The following is a 20970-nucleotide window of genomic DNA, read 5'->3' on the forward strand; positions in this document are numbered from 1 at the left end:
GCTTTATTTGCTCTCGCCATCTTTTTCTGTCACTTTGCATTAGTGGAAGTATATTCTGAGCTTTCCTCAGCTCAGAGGACCATGTATGCTGGAAACTGTGCTCAACATGATGTTCTGGCAGTAGTAGCAAAAATACAGGAAATTTTGAAACCCATGACAACATTAAACAAAAAAAAAACAGTTGTAGAACAGATGAAAAACAGTTGAAACGCATCTGTTTCTTTTAAAAGATGTTTATCAGTGAAAGTCTGTAAAAAAAAAGTGAAACAAAGAGCTTTAAATACACTGTTTTGCCTGCCAGGACGGAGGAAGGTCACGAACAGACAGTGGACAGAAAGACAAACTGTTTCTACTGCCCCTGCAGTGTTTGACCTGTTTTCCATCGGCCACTATAGACCCGATGACCCACATTATGTTGATCTGAGAGCCCTCGGGCCCGCTGTGTGCGTGCATGTGTGAACCCTGTGCGTGCTCATACTGTACATTGCATGTGAGAGCATTTCCAAGCGCAGCATAAGCAAGCAACAAGGCTCATGTGCACCTGTGTTGTGTGTCAGTGTGTCAGTAATCTGACCTGCTGCACACGGATACATAAAGTTCTGTCATTTCAGATTGATGCACAGAACAGAACATCAAATCATCAACACATGCAGATACCTGCACTTGAGCCGACTAACAGCCAGTTCAGTCCAGTTTGTTGCTGCATCCAGAGCCAAGAGTTAAAAGTGGAGGTGTTGCTGGGTACAGAGGAAGGGGGGGGGGGGGGGGGGGGGGGGGGGGGGGGGGGGGGGCAGAGTGGTAGATGGCTATACACAGGGGGTTTGCGGAGAAGACAGATACAGCAGGTGTTTGTATCCCTACCGGCTATTTATAGTCCTGCTGAGCTCCCAGAGATACGGGTCAGCACGTGAGACTCGTGTGTTGTGGAGTCTCTGCAGCACTGAGCAGGTTCTGCAAAGTTGTTTATTGTCCGTATGGAAACATACACAAACACCTCAGAGTGCATTCATGTTCTCGTGTTTTAATATAAATATATATATTATGTCATAAAACAATCTGCACATAACACACAAAAACAGTGTTTGGGGTGAATAATGTTAACCTGCTGTTCCAGCCGAGCAGATGTTAATATATTTTGTGGTCTTGATATGAATTGATTCTATGTCAATATTGTAATAAAACACCAGTTTTTTACCAGGGATTTTACTCATCAGACATTGTTGATTCACCTTAAAACTGCAACAATTAATAGTTTTATATTAACAGCAGAAAATGTGTAAACTGTCCTCAGACAGACTGCTGAACATCGTCATCAATTTTTTTTATACTTTTTTACGTAGATTTACATTTGCTTACATATGATAGTGTTCATAATTCTAGCATTCTTACAGTATTTTATATATATTATGTATTTTATAGTGAAAATAAATAATAATAACAATAATAATAGTAAAGAAAAAACAATGTAGTATGATAAATTATACATATACACATACATATCTACACACATACACACGGGGGGTAAAACTAAAGAAAAGAATCAAACAAGCTCATTGATTAACTCATTTATCATTTATCTATGCTAAGTAATTCTTTGGTCCCTATGTTTAACATTGATTTGATCAAAGCATCTTTTGCTCTTCAAACTCTTAAAGGCTGAATCCTTATTTTATAACTCGGCATCTGCCTCTTTTTTAGAATAAATCCCTCAATATTGTTTAATTATGAGCCTCATATTTAATCCATGTATTCCTAATTCTTTATTCCTATTCTACAGAGCTTTTTAGCTGCTTTTAGCTCATTATTTTAGTTTTCTGGCCACAGCTTTACTGTATGGTTCAGTCTCAGTGCTTCCAGCTCTATAAAATGTGATTTTACCACAATCATGCAGCTATATTAGTCATCCTGATAACAATTACTTACAACACTACTTAAAAAAATCCCACTGTTTAGTGTCTATAACATGTAATAAATGGTTTATAACACACTATAATGTAGTTATTAGCAGATATAAGAACATTTCTAAGCATTGATTAATGTACAGCATATGTCTTCTGCTGTGAGGACATATTTTATACTTTCACAACTGTGTTTTACTATATTTTCATTCATCTGTTTGTACAGCAGCCTGTACTTATAGATGCCCACAGGAGGAATTATATATCTGCTATATATCTGATATCTGCTTATACCTACATTATAGTGTGTTATAAACATGTAATAAATGTTTATTTACTGCTTATGAATGCTAAATAGGGGGACTTCTTCATTATGACGGCTAAATCTACACTCATTTATCCCATGGAGCCAATCACTGTTGTTCAAACTGAACTTTACTTCCTATCTGCGAGTTCTTATCGTTGTGTTTAATGTGTCTTCTTGTCGTTTTCAGAACATCGAGTTGAAGGTTGAAGTGGAGAGTCTGAAAAAGGAGCTTGAGGAGAAACAGCAGTTTCTGGACAAAGCACTGTGAGTACGACTTCTGCTCAGATTTAGAGAAACTTGAGTGAGAAACTGCAAAAAAAAACACTCTTGCTGTCGCTAGTTTGATTATTTCCCATGAGTCCACAAATCAGAGGCTCGGGCACCCTCAGTCGGGGGACACGGCGGCCTCTCATCACACGCGAGCCCGCTGGCCTGTAGACTCACCTAGCTATCACAACACAGACTAAGCTCTGAGGAATGCCATGCATGGACTCGGCAGCGAAATGCTTTTGAAGAGGATGAAGTGGCTCTGTGTTCTGGGACGGAGGATGGAGAGGGGATAAGGTTGAGGAGGTGAAGGGAGGCGGACTGTGGGTTTGTTTTGAAGGGGGGAGGTTTGGAGTAGTAGGGGAGAGTAAAAGGGCAGAGGTGCCTTGTGGTTTATTGCGTTGCTGAGTCTGGAACTATTTGAGCTCCAGCACCTGTCTGCATGTGAAGCAGCTGTCTGTCAGTGTATCAGTTTCTTTTAAACTCCTCTCCTCTCTGCCAACACACTCTGCGATCAGAACAATGACCTGCAAACCCAGCTTGTGCTTTCTGATAGTTTGCTCTCTGATAGTGTTTTCCATCTGAGCCGAGATTCAAACTGTTTCAAGTCCTTCTAAATACAATATGAACGTTGACAGAGTTAGACCATTCTTCCCTTCTCTCCATACTGAGCTGATTCTCCCCTAACATACTCCACTCCACTGTAAGAAATGGAGAAACATGTTGGTTGAATCTTACTGAGCCCCCTCAGTCCCAGAGGATAATTAGGGACCGAGCCTGTATTTGTTTGTTTGTTTCTTTCTTTATTATTACGCCACTTAAACCCTTAATTTGACCCCCTAAACATGCTCAAAAACTCACCAAATTTGGCATGCACATCAGGTCTGGTGAAAACTTTGATTAAATGTAAAAATTGACCCCCAAAGTGCCAAAATGTGCTCTGTTGCGCCACCTTTGTAACTAAAATGGCTTGTGCTCAAAATATATTTATTATCTTGTGCACAAAAGATATTAGATCCATATTTTGCATAAAAGATAATAACTTTTTCACACAAGATTTTAAAAAAAATATCTCTCAGGACATAGATTTAGACAACAGGCACATTTGTTGTATGGTAAATGGACTGTACTTGTATTGCGCCTTTCTAGTCTTCCGACCACTCAAAGCACTTTTACACTACAAATCACATTCACCCATTCATACACTGAATGGGTACAGGAGCTACCATGCAAGGTCCCAACCTGCCCATCAGAGGAAATCTAACCATTCACACACATTCATACACTGACGGCACAGCCATCAGGAGCAATTCGGGGTTAAGTATCTTGCCCAAGGACACATCGGCATGTGGACTGGAGGAGCCGGGAATCGAACCGCCGATCTTCCGATTAGCGGACGACCCGCTCTACCTCCTGAGCCACAGTCATATGTCAGGTGTCTCTCTCTTCCCCCATGTATCCCGTCTTTCTCCACTATCTGCTGCCATGAAATATGAATGAATGTCATATGAAACATATCTGATAAGTCCCCCTTTATAAAGGGTTTTTATTATGTTAGTATACCATTTAGATAATTTATAAGCAATTAATAAGAAAAACTTTTGGGTTGCAAGGTTGTGGAAAATACTCTTCCAGTATCAGACTTATTTTGTCTGGTTTGACTTTGACGTACTGTCTAGAAAAGTTCAGCAGGGTATCTGGACCAATATCCAGATCCAAAGTTTATAGCAATGATGCATAAATGCTTCACAATTCTTCCTACTCCATTGCACGAATGTAGCAGTAATTAAAATCCCTCAGAGAATTATCTGCTGAGCTTAGCCTCTTTTAGCTCGTAGTTTTGGTTTTGCAGCACAGCAACAGCCAGCAACAAACAGCAGACAGACACAGTTAGCATCTAGCAGCTAACGAGATATTAGAGATATTTTTCCCAGGAGTTTCTGGAGACCGAACCAAAGCTAAAAGAAGAGTGAATATTGATCATGTTGCTTTTGTATCTGTTGGATCAGCTGTTTGAGATGATAATATATCAGGGCTGACTGTGTTTCTTCAGCCTTTGTGTAGACTTCTTCTCCTCACATGTGGCCAAAAAAATTATGTTTTTTGGTGCAGTTTTCTGGACATTTTGGACATTAGCTTTCGGAATCGACACTGAAATCTGTTTATTTTGTTGCTTCATATTCCAAAAGAAATTCAAGACAAGACTTGCAGTCAGCATGTCTGTTAGCTTTGTAAATGATCATTATCCGTAATGGATGGAAGTCACAGCAGCACCATTAGCTCAGTGTTTTATAGACAATAATCAAGTCAGTCAAATAAGCACTTTGTCAAAATAATGAAACAGGGCAGAAATTCCAGCCATTGAGGAGAGTAAATGTGTTCATGTTGGGTGAAGTTCAGTCTCTCTCAATCTCCCGCTGTTTCATAAATAAACTCCCAGGCCACAGTTTATCATTAGAGCTATTAACAGAGCCCGGCTGATGGACGAGAGGAGGAAAAGCAGAGTGTGACCTCCTGCCTGTAGAAGTTGCTGAGTGGTGGAGCAGCGACAGACCATAATAATCTCCACCTCCGTCCCTCAGAGGAGGTCAGGAGACGTCCCCCCCCCCCCCTACTCCTGGAGTCCATGTTTCCTTTCCCCCCTGCAGAAACCTGTTGTTTTGAACTCAGATGTTTGTTTGTTAGCAGGATATCTTAAAAGCCTCTAAATACATTGTGATTTAATTTTTGTTTCTGGTTTGGATCCAGATCCAGATCAGTAGCAGCACATCCAGTATTTATAACAGCTGGGCCACTTTAATGTGCTATTTCACACAATAAATTACATGAATTTAGTGAACGTGATTATAGTTTAATCTGTCATCAACTAACTAAATCAATCATGAAACAAGGTGCATCAGGATCTGAGTGGAAACCCTGACAGCACTTTAGATCATATTCATTAGTCAGACATACAATCAAAATTCTTTTTTCCTGGTTTTCTTGTATAAAGACAAACATCTATTTGTACCAAAACAGATTTTATGCAACATTTTTAATTTGATTCTTTTTCACCACTTGTTACAGATTCCATCTAACCTTTAGTCCTCTTAAGATGAGCCTGAAAACGTTCTTGTTGACATGAAAACATTGTGCAGTTGCAACCAGTTTCTCATGACAAACAGTCATATCAACGCTGAGCGATCCTGACAAACTGAATGGCGATTAACCTGCAGGTGCTGCTACGCTAACAGGATTAAAGGCACCCTTAGGAGTCACATTTACGTTCAGTGTTTATTGTGTGCGTCCTTGAGACTTACTGTAACCGACATGTTGAATGTATTTGCTTTATTTATACAACAAAGACACACAAATGCTTTTTTAAATGTTAACAGTTGTGCATTGTTTACATCCATGTTTGCTAGCTTGCAGGCTACTTCTTCACTGGCCTTGTTGGCACACTGCTGTGTTTCTTTAAGCTTCTTTAGGCAGAATTGTGTATCTCGTCACTGTGTGCTCGTGTACATGTATAACATACAAACAAAACAGGGAGCCTATTGTTAAAACTTTGCTCTATAGCACTACTAGTGGTCAAAAACACCACGGGGTATCTTTAAACAACCATAAGTCTTTACAGTGGTCATCATGACCTGCATGATTATGTATAATCAGCCCGTTCTCACTCCCAACTCGTCATATATCAACGCTTGGTCAGGGCCCCGTGGCGTCCCTTTTTAACGCACTGGGTACCCCTTTAGCGTCGTTTTTTAACGTGCAGGGCAGTCCGATGACGTCTATATAAGGTGACAAATTTCAGCCTAGTCGCCAGAATAAAACGTTGGCATTGTACGTTTCTGCAAACCACAGATACGTTGAGTATGTACATTTCAACACCTGTAATACATATCATATCAACATTTCTGAAGTGACGTACTTCACATGACATCTATATAAGCTGATTTACTTTCTTATTAGGAGGTGGAGGAGTCGGTTGATGGCTTGTAATGTCGTTGGCAGAAAGACCACCTTGTCGCTTTTATTTATTTTATAACCCTAACCCTAACCCTAAACCTGACCCTGACCCTTTAACCCAAACCATGATCTTTTCCTAACCCTAACCAAGTGGTTTTTGTGCCTAAACCTAACCAGACCTTAACCACCGCGTTGTCACACCATAAAACATATGATATAATTTTTAACAATGACTGTTGTGATAGTCAACGCGCGTTGAAAAATGACACTAAAGGGGTACCCAATGCAATAAAAAGTGATGCCAGGGGGTCCTGACCAAGCTTTGATATGTGACGAGTTGGGAGTGAGAACTTGTCGGTATAACAGTGTTTATTTTGATGCAGATCTGCATTAGGATTACAAATATTGACCATTTCCCATTATCAAAATAATAAAAAGCTACAGTAGGTGCTTTCTCCTCTATTTGAGGAAGCAGACTAGAGAGAAACAGCACAAAGTGTTTAGAAAACAGCGTCAGATTTGTGATATTTTTAAGACTCTTCTACTGTGACAGAGTTCTCTCACCATGATGACACCAAACCATTCAAGAATAACATCCTATAAGACTTGCAGCACACTGATATATAAAGTAACTAACTGAGACATATCAGATTTTGTGGGATACAATCCAAAGTGTTTATACATACAAACATGCAGCACATCATTAGTCTACTGGGACTCCTGTTAATGACAGTCTGACCGAAGTGACCCGACATGAATAAATCATGAATGTTTGGTGTCTTCGGGGGGAAAAGAAGTCAATGAAATAAAACCCATCTGCTGCTGCATTCAGCGTTTTTATTGCATACATGTATTATTCACTGACTTTCTGCAAACACACTGACTTTATTCAAGCTGCAAAATATCTGCAGGTTAATTCAACATTGACAAGAGAGATTTTTACATATAAACACATTTTTTTTTACTCATATTTTCACATTACGATGTTCAATTAACACCTTTCACATTCATTTAATAGATGTCCAATGAGGAGCCAGAATAACCTGTTTCAATGGCATCTTTTTATTCATGTTTTGTTAACATTCAATCTAGAAATTAAATGAAAGTCTTTAGGACGTCTTCTGAAAGTTCCTCATAGACAATCAAACATTTGTAAAGGGTTTTAAAGGGCTAAAAGTCTTTCTAGACATCTTCTTAAAGCTCCCCTTTTACTTTTTCAGACGTCATCTGAAGGTTCTTCATTGACCTTCAAACAACTTTCACTTGTCATTACTTTAAATGTTTGTTTTTGCTGTCAACTACATTGTTTAAAAGGCTCTTGTTAAGTTTCTCAAATGTTTCCAGACTTGATCTCACTCCCCTTAAAGCAAGCTTTTAATTTTTGCTGCTTTAAAGTGTTTTCTCCAAACTATGTGACATCATCATAGGTCAACCGCAGAGTGCCTGTCCAATCAGAATGAAGCAGAGCTGCAGCGTCGCTTGGCGGAGCGGCAGGAGGAGATCAGCCACATGCAGGAAATCCTCGAAACCAAAGTTCAGCTACTGCAAGAGGTACAAACACACACAAACACACACAAACACACACAAACACACACAAACATGCTGATGTCGTTTAAAGGGCATCAAAAAGACTCAGAGCAGGTTTGCATTAGTTCGATGTTTATCACACATTAAGCAGCTTCTTCTCCCGTCTGTGCTGCGTTCACAGGAGGCCCTGCTGGCGCGAGGCGAGGCTGAGCAGATGGCCTCTCTGGCGGACTCAGAGGCCCAGCGATGCCTGGCTCTGGAGAGAGAGATGGTGAAGAGGATGGAGGAGTGTGGAGGCGACGTGGGACGACTCGCCCAGCAGGCCCTGGCGGATAAAGACAGGTGATTTCCGGATTTGGCCCTCATCTCGGAGAATCAGAAATGTGTCTGTTTTTGCTGAAATGGTGACAATTTGGTTTAAAATGGATTTCATAGACTGTAGACAGATGTTTTATAGGTTTCTGTTTGATGGATTTACAGTAGTGGTGAAATAGTTAATAAATAAATTAGTCAGTAACATAAAACCGACAGCTTCTATCAGTTTTATATAATTATAAATTGAATATCTTCGTGTTTTGGACTGTTGGTGGGACAAAATAAGCGATGAGATGGAAATTTTTATCATTTTCTGTCCAGTTATAGACTAAATAATTTATGAGTTAATTGAAATCTGGAATGGAAATGATCATTAGTTGGCTCTGAGGTTCTGGAAGATGTCTGCTGTTGATATCTGTGCTATTCACAGCTCGGCGGTGCTGACAGATCTGTTGGCTCTGACGCTTTTATCAACTGACCTTGTCAAAAACAGTCTCCTGCCTGGAACAAAGAGCCACATCTCTGACCTACATACTGTATCTGACCCCAGTAGAGGCTCGCAGTTAGATATGTAGAGTGTAGAAACTTTAACTGTTGTTCTCCGTCTCTCTCTCTCTCTCTCTCGCTCTCTCTCTCTCTCTCAGGGTGATCGAGGAGTTGAAGCAGCAGAAACGTTCACTGGGCCTGCAGGTCGAGGAGCTCGAGGTCAAAGTTCAAAACCTTTCCTCTTCTGTCAGGAAGAAGGAGCTGGGAGCTGAGGTATATTTACCTCCTCTTCATCTATACACAGATATAAACTTACAGACCAAACAAGTCAGACTTAATCACACAGTACGAACACATGTTCCTCCAATCAGATCACATGATACAAGACAACTGTGTCTGTATTTAAACTCCTAAAAGTGAGAAAACATTTATCACATGATTCACTCTGACTGACAGAAAACTGTAAGAAAAATCTTAAAGAGCAGCTATAATTAATAATTGCATAAATAATCATATGTACCTCACATTTGGTGATGAAGAACCAATCAGATATATTGATTTAACCCACATTCTCAGTGATTTTATTCTGCAAAATTCAAACAATTATTTTTATTATCTATTAATCTGAACATTATTTTCTCAATTAAACAATTAATTCTTAATCATTTTGTCTATAAAATGTCAAAAAATAAAAATAAGAGCCCACGGTCACTACACCAATAATCAAAAATCCGAAGATATTCAGTTTATAATCATGTATGATACAGAAAAGCTTCTAATCTTCACATTTGAGAAGCTGCAACTAGCAGCCAAACCAGCTGGTATTTATTATTATTATTAAATGTCTAAAACGATAATTCAATTATTAATTGTATTTACATAGCCCAATATCACCAAGGTTACAAAGTTCTTCATGAGGTTTACAGTATATAGCAAACATTGCAACACTTTCTTTACTTAAACCTTCAATTCAGATAAAGAAAAACTCCCCAAAAAAGCCTTTAAAGGGGGAAAAAAAAGGAATAAACTTCAGGAGGAGCAGCAGAGGAGGGTTCCTCTGTGTGCAGAACAGATAAAATAGCAGGAAAATCAAGTATAAATAAAGTCTGACACCTTCAGTATCCACACTAGATACTTAACATATGAAAAAACATCCAACTATATAAATGAGTCTGATATTTATAAAATGACACTGTACCAACACAGCTTCATCTGAACCAATTTAAGACCTCTAGAGCTAAAAAACAAAAAGATTTTATTCATAAACTTGCCTTTTTTTTTTATTTCCATCTTTATATTAAGTCTTAAATTTCACTCTGAAACACCGGTTGCCCTCCTCCTCCTCCTCTTCCTCCCTCCTCCTCCTCCTCTCTGTGTTCTGAGTGTTTCTGGCTCAGACTGCAACCAGGCCACCAGGCTTAGATATCAAACTGTTTTTATATCCACATGTGGGTCAGTGGAACTTTGGCAAAGCGGTCGAGCTGCACGTTACCCTTAAGATGAAAACACGTGTATGTTATTTTTGGGTTTTAATAAATACTGTACTCGCTACCTGATACGGCGGCTCATATGTTTTGGGCTCATGACTCATCACTTTGCATAAAATATCAAAACCATCTTTTGTCTTATTTTCAATTTAAAAAGGAGACGTAGTAAGAAAAACACATTTTAGTTTGTTTTATCTTTGTAACATAAGTTCACTTCTTTCCCAACAGAGTCACAACGACCACCGAGTCCACGCAGAGATGCAGGTAAGACGAAGATTCACCTGGTTTCTATTTATTTATTTATTGAACAGTATAGACTCTCAATCTACTCAACAACACATTTACAGACTTGTTGTTGTTGTTGTTTTGTTGAGTTGGATGTCAGATAAAACACCATCTGAGTCCTAGTCTTCCCAGTTCTTCCTCTTGTCATATCATGAAGAGGCAGCTCCACCTAGTGGCGTCTAATCTGCACTGCATAGATGAAAAATGCATTTATTTTGAGGTACTTGTGGTGTCTGGGAGACTCTCTACTGTTATTAGATTAAATACTTTAACTTTAAATGCAGGAGTTTTATTTGTAGTTAAGTATTTGACCAGTTTACTACTTTTACTTTTCTTCAATTTCTTCAATCTCCTATCCGTCCTTCGCTCATTTCTTCCCTCGTTCCTTCTTTCAATTCTTTCCTTTCTTCTAATCTTGAGAGTTGAGAACTCCAGCCACACTTGTAGTATGAAAGACAACTTTATTAGTCGACTGACGCGTTTCGGCTTGCGGCCTTCATCAGTGTGGACGTGACCCTGATGAAGGCCGCAAGCCGAAAGACTTCCTTCCCTTCTCCGTGCACCTTGGAAGTAGTTGTGCCAGAGATCCTCACTCTTCATCTACAACTTTCCTCTCCTCCTTAATTTATTCTTTACTTCTGTCATTTCTTGTTTCCACTGGTTGATTTGTTTAACTGAATGAATGTCCTGCATCAGCCTATGTGGGCTCACAAGACACTAGACAGCAACAACAGCTGGGATAGATCACATGACACATCATAATATACAGTTATACAAATTCAAAAAGACACAAAACATTCAGACAAAAAAGTCTTATTATGATGGATACAGTGTATCTCTGTATCTGTTGCTATGCATCTTGTTGACATAAAACCCTCAGAGAGCAATAAATATTTTATTATAAGTATTTACTCCACTATTAAAACACAGAAACATCTTTTTTTCTTCTCTCTTGTCTTATCAAAGTGTCTGATGTGAACAGTTTGTCCCATCAGAAGCGCCCTCATATCACCCCTGCTTGTCTAATATTAGGTCACATTCAGCAGCAGCAGCAGCAGCAGCAGAGTCAGTATCAGGGTCACTGCGGAGTCATCTCACACGTACAGTACAGTACAGTCCTGCTAATTCAGCCTCCACTCTCTCCACTGACGCCAGTTATAATTATAATCAGCTCACTGTCTGCAGGCTGCTCCACATAGAAGCTCGTTTCATGCACAGAGGGGAGAAGTTGTTTACTTGGCGCAAACCAAAAAAAAAAAAAAAAAAGAAGAAAATCAGCGGAGACACCTCTTCTGTCCGCGTGGACGTTAATTCTCCGCTGTCACTTTCTAGTATTTCTGCCACTTTAAGACAAATAAACAGCGGGGGCGCTGCAGTCTGTCAGCACTGTTTGGCACTTATCTCTGATTAGGATTAATTGATTTTTGATTGCGTGCCTCGGTGTTTGATCAGTGTTTTGGTGTCGTGTCTCCAGAGGCCTTGTAGGGGTGACAAATGTGGCCCCGAGAAAAAAAAAAAAAGAGAGAGAGAGAGAGAGAGAGAGAGAGAGAGAGAGAGAGGGGAAGAAACAAATCACATGTGAGAACATTTGTATCAACAACACATCCAAGCCTGCTGCGATAATGAAAGACGGATGAAGACTCGAGTATCTGTGGGAAAAAGTCCTGAAAGCGTCGTGTTGAAAATGACATCACAGTCCTGCTGCTGCTGCTGCTGCTGCTGCACGATTAAAGCGTCATGTGAGCACGCTCCCCCTTCCTCCCTCCTCCTCCTCCTCCCTCCTCCTCCTCTCTGCCTTCAGTGTGATATGCATGTGAAGGCCGAGCTGGGACCGCGTGCCCCCCCCCCCTGGGAAAGGCATGAACTCATTCCACGTTGACAATTCAGAGAATTTGATGAAGCTGATGGAAAACACACACAGGCCTGGTTTTTTCAGTTCACACCCTGCACACACTCACACACAAAAAGCCTTTTTGGAAGTGGAAAGTGTAATATTTTGAATTACGCACAAGTTGTCACCCAGTGTTTTGACATTAATGATCTGGAGGGGAAGAGGAATTAACTGTTTTTTTCCAGTAACAGAGTCGTTTTGGCTTCAACGCCTGCAGGCTGAAGTTTAATTAAACAAAGAAAATATGCAAAAGGAAGAACTGACCGACAAGTATCCATTAAAAAATAGCAGCAAACTGTTGCTTGCAGTGTTATTATCCTCATTATCTTTTCATCTGGTGATTAGTTTTTGAATTAATTGATAAATTAAAACATCAGAAGAAGCAGATTTCTTGTTTTATCTCAAAAACAAAAGATTTTCAGTTATAAAACTTCTCACATTGGAGGAGATGTAAACATCAACTTTTAATTGTTTTTGCTGAAAATAGCTCAAAGGATGAATATATGACATCAACGTGACATTATTGTTATCAGTATTATAGAAATATTTGGTATAAATCAGACTGATGACAATAAGCAGATCATTCATCAGTCACAGGTGACAAAAATTGAAAAGCAAAATAACAAGTGACGAACAGTCAGACAAAATAAAATAAATATAAAAATTAAATTAAAAAAATAATTTAATATATTAAAATAAAAATAAATTAAGTGAGAAAATGAGGAAAATAAAAAATAAAAAAGGCACAAAAAAGGTTCTCAGGTCATTAAAATATATAATTTATATAGATTTATTTAAACTATTTTAAGTTAACTGACACAATTTTCTAAATTAATTTTCAAACCCAATTTTATTTTAGATTTCATCATCTTGAAGGCTCAATATGTAATTAAAAATAAATTTAATTTTTTTTTTTTAATTAAAAGGAGACCATGGCAACCCCATCATAAAGCTCGCAACAACTACCTTTAATCTGTGGACTAAAAGTAGATACAGATTAATTATTAAATTAAAGGTATTAACAGTTTATAACATTTTTAATGTTGTTTACGGCTTGTTAACGTCAATAATGTTTGTAAACACAACTGTAAACAGGCTGTGATTTATTTTCAGTTACGATCATTTGGTTTCAGCACATTCGTTCATTATGTAAAAAAAAAATGACTGATTGGCCCTTTAATTCTTTTTTATTCATAATTAATTAATTTATTAATACTATAATGTTTATTAAAAAGAGAGTCAGTGTATTAAAGGGCAGATCCAGCGACCCTCCTGTTTCCTGGAAATGGTTCAGTCCAGGCAGCAGCAGCAGGAGGTCTCACTCCTACACAGATATCAGGAACCGAAAACGACAAAAAGATTGTCCTCTGAATGTAGTTTGACGTCACTTGTCAGAGATGGAAAGTAACGCAGTATGTTTTCTCTCAGCTATATTTAGGCAGTTTCATTTTATACTAATGTTTACATCAGAAATAATACGATATCAATATTAATGGATATTAATGGACCTGTATGGAAGGTGGCATTATGAGTATAAATAGATATATTACCTTGAATGACTCTAGTTTATGAGTTTTTTCTTGCTGTAATCATTCCTCCTGTTCATACTGACCATTAGAAGATCCCTTCATGATGCACTTACAATGGAAGTGATGGAGGACAAAATCCACAGTCCTCCTTCTGTACAAAAAATGTATTTAAAAGTTTATCTGAAGCTAATATGAAGCTTCATGCGTCCAAATGAGTCAAATCAAGTAGATATCTTTCAACGTTACAGTCTTTTTAGTGCCAACGTCCCTCTTTTTGTTACTATACTTCCACCTGCAGCTCAACAGGGAAACACTGTCCGAGGAAACACAAAGAGGGAACTTGATGCTAGAAAGACTGTAAATGTGTCAGATATCCACTTGATATGACTAACTCAGACTGATGAAGTTGAATATAAGCTTCACATCTACTTTTAAATGACTGTGTGGACACACTGTGGATTTTGGCCTCCATCACTTACATTAAAAAGCACATTTGAAGGATCTTTTAATATCCAGACATAATTGAAAACTTGCCCTGTCCTTTAATTAAATAATTTATACCAAAGAAAGTGAAAGTTGGGAAACATCTTTTAAAGTACAATTTATGTGGAGGTTCCCTTGTAATTTAATGTAATTAAATGAATCAGATCTTTTGTAATGGGAGGATTAAGCCCACTTTTAGAGTCTCGGTGTGAGGCATCATCTCACATAGACGATCTTTGCTTTCTGTCAACGTTGCCTCGTTATGAAAGCGGCGGAGCGTCTGACAGCCGCTCCCTCCATCCTCCGCTGATGAAGCCGCTGCCGCTGGACAGAAAGCTGCCCGGGGGACCCGGAGAGACACCGGTGGATGTTTTCACTAAACTAAACCGTCGATGAAGGGAGATTTGTTGGGTTTTTTTCCGTGTTCGTGTCCGGTTGTAACGGGGGGCAGCAGCAGCAGCAGCAGCAGCAGCGGGGGGATGCTGTCATGCAAAGAGACGTCATTGATTTAAAGGAAAGAAAATACGGCGGTGACATCAGAGGAGGGTCGTTTCTACTCCCACCGGAGGACACAGGATTCAAACACGGAATCGATCTGTTCGACATGTCTCCGTTTCTACACCGAGGAAGTGAAATTATGACCCGTGACAGCTAAGATCTCTCACATCCGCTCTGCAGGGAAATCTCCGCAGATGATCATCACGCTGTCATGTCTGCGTGATCCGACGAGATCTGAGCTTCATGAGGTTTATTCATCGAAGAGAAATGAAGAGATTCTGATGCTGCTTCCTCATCTGAGCTCCACCTTCATGAGACTTGTTTTTATTCCTGATCAACGGAGAAAAAGGCGATTAAAATATCATATGTGATCGATTAGGCTACAAGTCTTGATGTAGAGATTCATTAAGCCTCCAAGTTTGACTAAAGCTCCTAGTGAAAATTAAAAAAAAAAAAAAAAATGTACATACGACACAGCAGATATCTTTAAATTTCAGATTTGAGATTGAAAGTTTTATCTTGACAAAGTTGCCAAAACAAATTTCAGCACAAAAGTCTATTTAGCAGCTGTTCTGGAGCTTTCTGTCTTATCCCATGATCTTCCTCAGCAGATGGAGTTTGCCCTCTTGTCAAAAGACTTTGAAAATAGTTTGAATTATAAGTTTTAGTAGTTTTTTTTTGTTGTTTTTTTTAAAATAATAACTTTAAAGTTCAGTTAATGGCAGCTCAGGACAGGCACTGGAACATGAAGTACGGAAGTTGAAGAAGGACAAAACTTGAAATTTAAAAAGAACTATTTAATGTGATTTTATTCTATCAAAACTTTTTAAATCAGTGCAGTTGAATCACACCTGTACAAAACTCCAGCACTTTAATTTACTCTGCACAGGTGTGAGTTCACCTACAATCCATAAAGCAGCTCTTAAAACTTCTTAGAAGCGACTTTTGTGTTATTGATACTTTGTTGTGATGCTGGACGTCGTAAAGATGAAGGAGGCGTGCAGGATCTGCGCCCGCGAGCTCTGCGGCAACCAGCGGCGATGGATTTTCCACCCGGCGGCCAAACTCAACCTGCAGGTGCTGCTGTCTCACGCTCTGGGACACGAGCTGACCCGGGACGGCCGCGGCGAGTTCGCCTGCTCCAAGTGCACCTTCATGCTGGACCGCATGTACCGCTTCGACACGGTGATCGCCCGAGTGGAGGCGTTGTCTCTGGAGCGCCTCCACAAGCTGCTGCTGGAGAAAGACCGGCTGCGGCAGTGTATCGGAGGCATGTACCGCAAAAACAACGCGGAGGACGGAGGCGTGGCTCCGGCCGGGTCCTGCGTAGGAGTCGTCGGGGTGGAGGCGGGGTCTGAAGACTCTCCTGTGGTGGATCTGTCAGACCTGCAGGAAGTGAGATACTCAGATATGGTCCAGGATGATCTGGTGTACTCTGTGTATGAGTCATGGGCTGATAAGGAGGACCCCGCCCTGGACCACCAACACCACGTCCATCATTGCACCGGAGCGGACTCCCTTCCCGGCCAGAAGCCCAGGCGCTGCAGGGGCTGTGCGGCGCTCCGTGTGGCAGATTCTGACTACGAGGCGGTGTGTAAGGTGCCTCGGAGGGTTGGACGGCGGAGCACATCCTGCGGCCCGTCTACACGCTACTCAACTGGAACTCCAGGGGCCGAGGACCCCAACAGAACCTCCGGTGGGTCCGAGGCTACGTCCATCCCCTTTGAGCCCCCTTCAGCTGGATTAGAGACCGATAAAACCACTTGTGACAGAACAAGTCTGAGCCCGACATCGTCTGTAGAATCTCTGGACACCGCCGTGGATGTGGGCTGTCATCCTGCGACCCACAAAGAGAGAGAGGATCCTGAGCCAGAGAAAGATCCAGAGGAGGCTCCAGTGAGAAGGGACGCTCCATGGGACAAACCCCCAAGCGAGAGCTCCCTCTCTGGGCTTGAGATGATGCTGAACCTCCTGAAGGGCTGGGAGTACCGGCCGGTGAAACCTCGGAGAGGCAGCAAGCTCCCAGTTCTGGTCAAAGCCAAGCTAGAGCAGGGCCTGTCGCTGCCGCTGCCCATCCCGCTGAGGGAGCCACGTGGAGGGGCAGCGGACTGTGAGCTGAACCCCCACCAGCCTGTACCGGAGGTCGTGACCCCGTGTCCTCAGCAGGAGCTGCAGGCGGAGCTGGCGGAGCTAGAGGAGCAGTGGTTGGATGATTATGTTCAGTGCGGGCCGTTCCGCTTTCAGCAGGTAGCTGCAGTACCTGGATGACCTTTGACCTTAAATGATCCACACAGTGTAGATTCTGTAGCTTTCATTTAGGCAGGACGGTTAAAACACTGGTCTCATTATTATTATTGGAAATCTATAAAACATTTTTCAGTTTACGTGTTTCGGTTCATCCGTCGTCGTCTTCTGTGGATCTCAGGCGATCACTAAAATCTAGGAAGTTAATCCTGATGATGTCATGGTGACATCATCAGGATTAAGTAGCTTAGAGTATAAATGCAGTGGTATGTGGCATTAGTTCATGCTATATACTTGTCCCTATACAGAGAAACATTCAATAAATTAATAGATTTTTAAAATTCTTTTAATTAAAAAAAATTGGATGGAAAAAAAATCAATAATGAAAAATCTGGGTAAATATTAAAACATAAAAATATCATTTGCACTGCAAACATTCTGTAGTTTCTGTTTTTTTATTATTTTAAGCAACACTCACATGATCTCAGACATTCTCAGAAACTCTTTTCACATTTTCTCACATTTTTTCCTTTTCTCTCCGTTAGTAACGTCGTATTCTGAGGCCTGTTAACATTAAAACACGGCCAACAGTGTCGTCTCTCAGCTGGAAGCAGAACCTGCTTTCTTCCAAACCTCTTAATCGTCAGCAACATCTCAGATCTTTTTTTTCCAGCATTTCAAATAAAATAATAAAGTGAAAAAGCTGCAGCAGCTAATTATCAGGCTAAAAACAGGACAACTTTTTGAGAGCTGGTTTAAAACCGAGATGCACAAATTTCACATTTACATCACATTTATTTACACATTTCATCACAAGACAATGATGCAAAACTAAACACCACCTCAGAACGACATCGACCTGCTGAACGAGCTCAAATCTCACCGGATGTTCTGTCTACTCATCTCCTTCGATGCTGACGAAGCCTCTCAGGGGAGCATAAATACCCTTCTTCGCCTGTATCCTAGCAACACTCCGGTTGCCATGGGAACAGTCTCCCAAGCGCTGCAGCGGCCCGTCAGCGCTCGGTCTGATCCGGCTTCATAACTTCTATTGTTATGTTAATGATTAGTGGCTCGGCGTGCCAGCAGCAAACCAAACGCAGACAAGAATGCTCTGTTATTATGGCGGCATTGAGGCTGCACAGTGGACCTCTTTACTGGTATGAATAGGGAAATTTACACCCCAGTCATTCATGCACTGGTTTAAATGGAGTAGTTCTTTCAAAAGGCTTTTGTCTATAAATCAACAACCACCTAATTCTGTCTCTCTAGCTCATAGAGGCTGACAGACTTCCTCAGTTTCTCTTAAAAACTGAAATAAATGATTTTCCCTTTATCAGTACATACAATTACATACAGCAGGTCATCCCAGAAAAGCTTATGTGGAACCATTATAGTCTAACCATTATTTTCTTTTTCTATTTTTGTGTCTCCATCCTATAATTTGAGCCTATTATTATGTTGAGATGCAGCAAGTTACACATACATCTCAAAGGCATCCCAGAAGAGGGGGTCGAGTGACATCACATCTTTATACAGATCCATAAAAAACACAAACAAGGAAGTCAACAACACGCTGCCGTGGCAACAGCAGTCCGTTTCCCCAGGAAGTCGTCCAACTGCGAGCCGAGCTGACATCACTTTCCACTTTCACTCAATCACCCACACAACAGCTGCGAGGACGGAGCGCTGAACCGCGTTGTGTGTGTGTGTGTGTGTGTGTGTGTGTGTGTGTGTGTTTAGACAGGAAAACTCTCTACACTGATTAATCCGTCAACTAGTGTCAGGATTTGTCTGATGAATTTGAAACAAAGACAGTAAACTAATCTCAGCATTTCAAACTTTTCAACTTATTTATTATGAAAATGATCAGTTTTATATCTTCTGTTTCATCCCAAATGTCTCTATCACACCATGACAACTACTACATATTGTCTTCGCCGTTATTGATCTGCACTAACATGATTCCTCCCGTGTTTTTCAGCGGGTGATTGACCAGCAGCAGGATCAGCTGAGCCAGTACGAGAGCGCTGCAGGCGAGTGTGTCGGTGAGCTGCAGAAGGCCCAGGACCAGGTCCGCTCGCTGCAGGCCAAGATCAGAGAGAGCGAGAGCAGGAACCAGGTAGGAACACGTCACCTCGCACACCTGCGTCTGAGAGCTTTTTAATAAACAGGAAACAGGTTGAAGTTATTAAAGACGTCGTTGTATCATTTTTTCCATTCAGTGGTTTCTGTGATTGTGTGTGTGTGTATGTGCAGAAGCTGCAGGAGCGTCTCGGTGAGATGGAGCTGGAGCTGCGGTCGGCACGAGAGGAAGCGCAACAGCAGGAGCGAAACATCCAGAACATCAGCGATACCGTCAACTCCAAGGAGGCAGAGGTAGAGAGGGATGGATGAATAGATAGATAGAAAAAGGAGGAGAGAAGGAAGGAACTAAACATTCATACAGAGAATAAAAAGTCTGAACACAGCAGTGAGAGGAAGAAAAACACAAGAGCGAGACTGAGATTAAGTGTGAAAAGGATGCACAGTTTCAGATTTGAATAGTGTTTATGTGTGTGTGTGCGTGTGCGTGTGTGTGTGTGTGTGTGTGTGTGCGTGTGTGTGTGTGTGTGTGTGCGTGCGTGTGCGTGTGTGCGTGTGTGTGTGTGTGTGTGTGTGCGTGTGTGTGTGTGTGTGTGTGTGTGTGTGTGCGTGCAGGCTGCAGAGCTGTACCGGGTGATCGAGGAGCAGAATAAGATGTTGTGTTCTCTGAAAGAGCTCGCCAACCGCAACCAGCTGCAGCAGCTGCAGGTTTGTAGCTGCTCCTGTTTCTGCTTTCTGTGTCTTAGATTCTCATTTATTTATTTATTAATTAATTTATTTATTTAACTGGATCAGATATTTTATTTTATTTGGATCCCAGTTATTTGTTACAAGCACAACAGCTGCTCTTCCTGGCGTCCTTAGAAAAAAGGAATAATAATAATACTACTACAGTAATTAGATATAATAATGTGAATCAAAAGTAAGTAAAAAATAATTTTACATACATTTATGTACGCACAAACATAAGTACATGTATTTATATACAGAACAAGTAATAAAAAAGAGTAAAAAAGGTTCAATCTTGTTTCAGGTTTGTAATATAGTAATAGTACAATAATATAGTATATATACACACTGCACTTGAATATCTACAACAACTCAGTCTTTCAAATACAATATTGAATAATAAGCTTCTCTACAAACTAATAAACCCCATCAGAATACCTTTAGTTTTTTTAAAGGTAATCTTAAAGGGGTTTTCTAATAAATGATTTTAAATTATTCCACTGATTGGCTGCCCTCAAATGTGAGGACACCTTTAAATAGTTCCACTCAAATATTTACCCGACATTTTTTAAATCCTCCTCACTGACCTTTCTCTCTGGGTGTTTACCTGCAGGTGTCTGGGGCGGAGAGTATCCGGGGTCAGGGTGAGGTGTTGGCTCTGCAGGCGTCTCTCTTCCAGGCTCAGCTGGAGCTTCAGGCCGGCCAGCGGACGCAGCGGCAGTCGGCGAGGACGCAGGAGGACCTGAACCGGGCCCTGCAGCGGCTGGAGAAAGACCTGCAGGGGGCGCTGCAGCACAGGAGGGAGACGGAGAGACACAACCAGGTGAGAACGGGAGGGATGAGTTGTGATTTGACTGGTTTAGAGTTGTAGAAAGACTAAAGAGAGTTCAGCTGAGGACCTGGAGGATACGTAGCTGTTAAACATCATCATGAATCACAACTTTCTACTGTATGAAGTCATATATATATATATATATATTTATGTGTG

General features: G+C 40.8%; 1 protein-coding gene across 2 annotated transcripts in view; it reads left to right on the top strand.

Annotated features, from left to right (window-relative positions):
- The window catches only part of LOC121900042 (phosphodiesterase 4D interacting protein), a 121885-nt gene that overhangs the window by 60366 nt on the left and 40549 nt on the right, over positions 1-20970 (top strand). The window contains exons 5-13 of one of the 2 annotated variants that reach the window (XM_042415943.1): positions 2393-2469; positions 7851-7974; positions 8132-8292; positions 8910-9024; positions 10467-10502; positions 19153-19290; positions 19428-19547; positions 19869-19961; positions 20596-20805. In XM_042415943.1, the coding sequence (XP_042271877.1) occupies positions 2393-2469; positions 7851-7974; positions 8132-8292; positions 8910-9024; positions 10467-10502; positions 19153-19290; positions 19428-19547; positions 19869-19961; positions 20596-20805 (1074 nt within the window). Of the gene's footprint in view, positions 1-2392; positions 2470-7850; positions 7975-8131; positions 8293-8909; positions 9025-10466; positions 10503-14637; positions 17172-19152; positions 19291-19427; positions 19548-19868; positions 19962-20595; positions 20806-20970 lie in introns of those variants that run through there. The other variant, XM_042415942.1, reaches the window with a different exon arrangement.

This window comes from Thunnus maccoyii, chromosome 7 (assembly GCF_910596095.1).
Source record: "Thunnus maccoyii chromosome 7, fThuMac1.1, whole genome shotgun sequence".
Taxonomy (NCBI): domain Eukaryota; kingdom Metazoa; phylum Chordata; class Actinopteri; order Scombriformes; family Scombridae; genus Thunnus; species Thunnus maccoyii.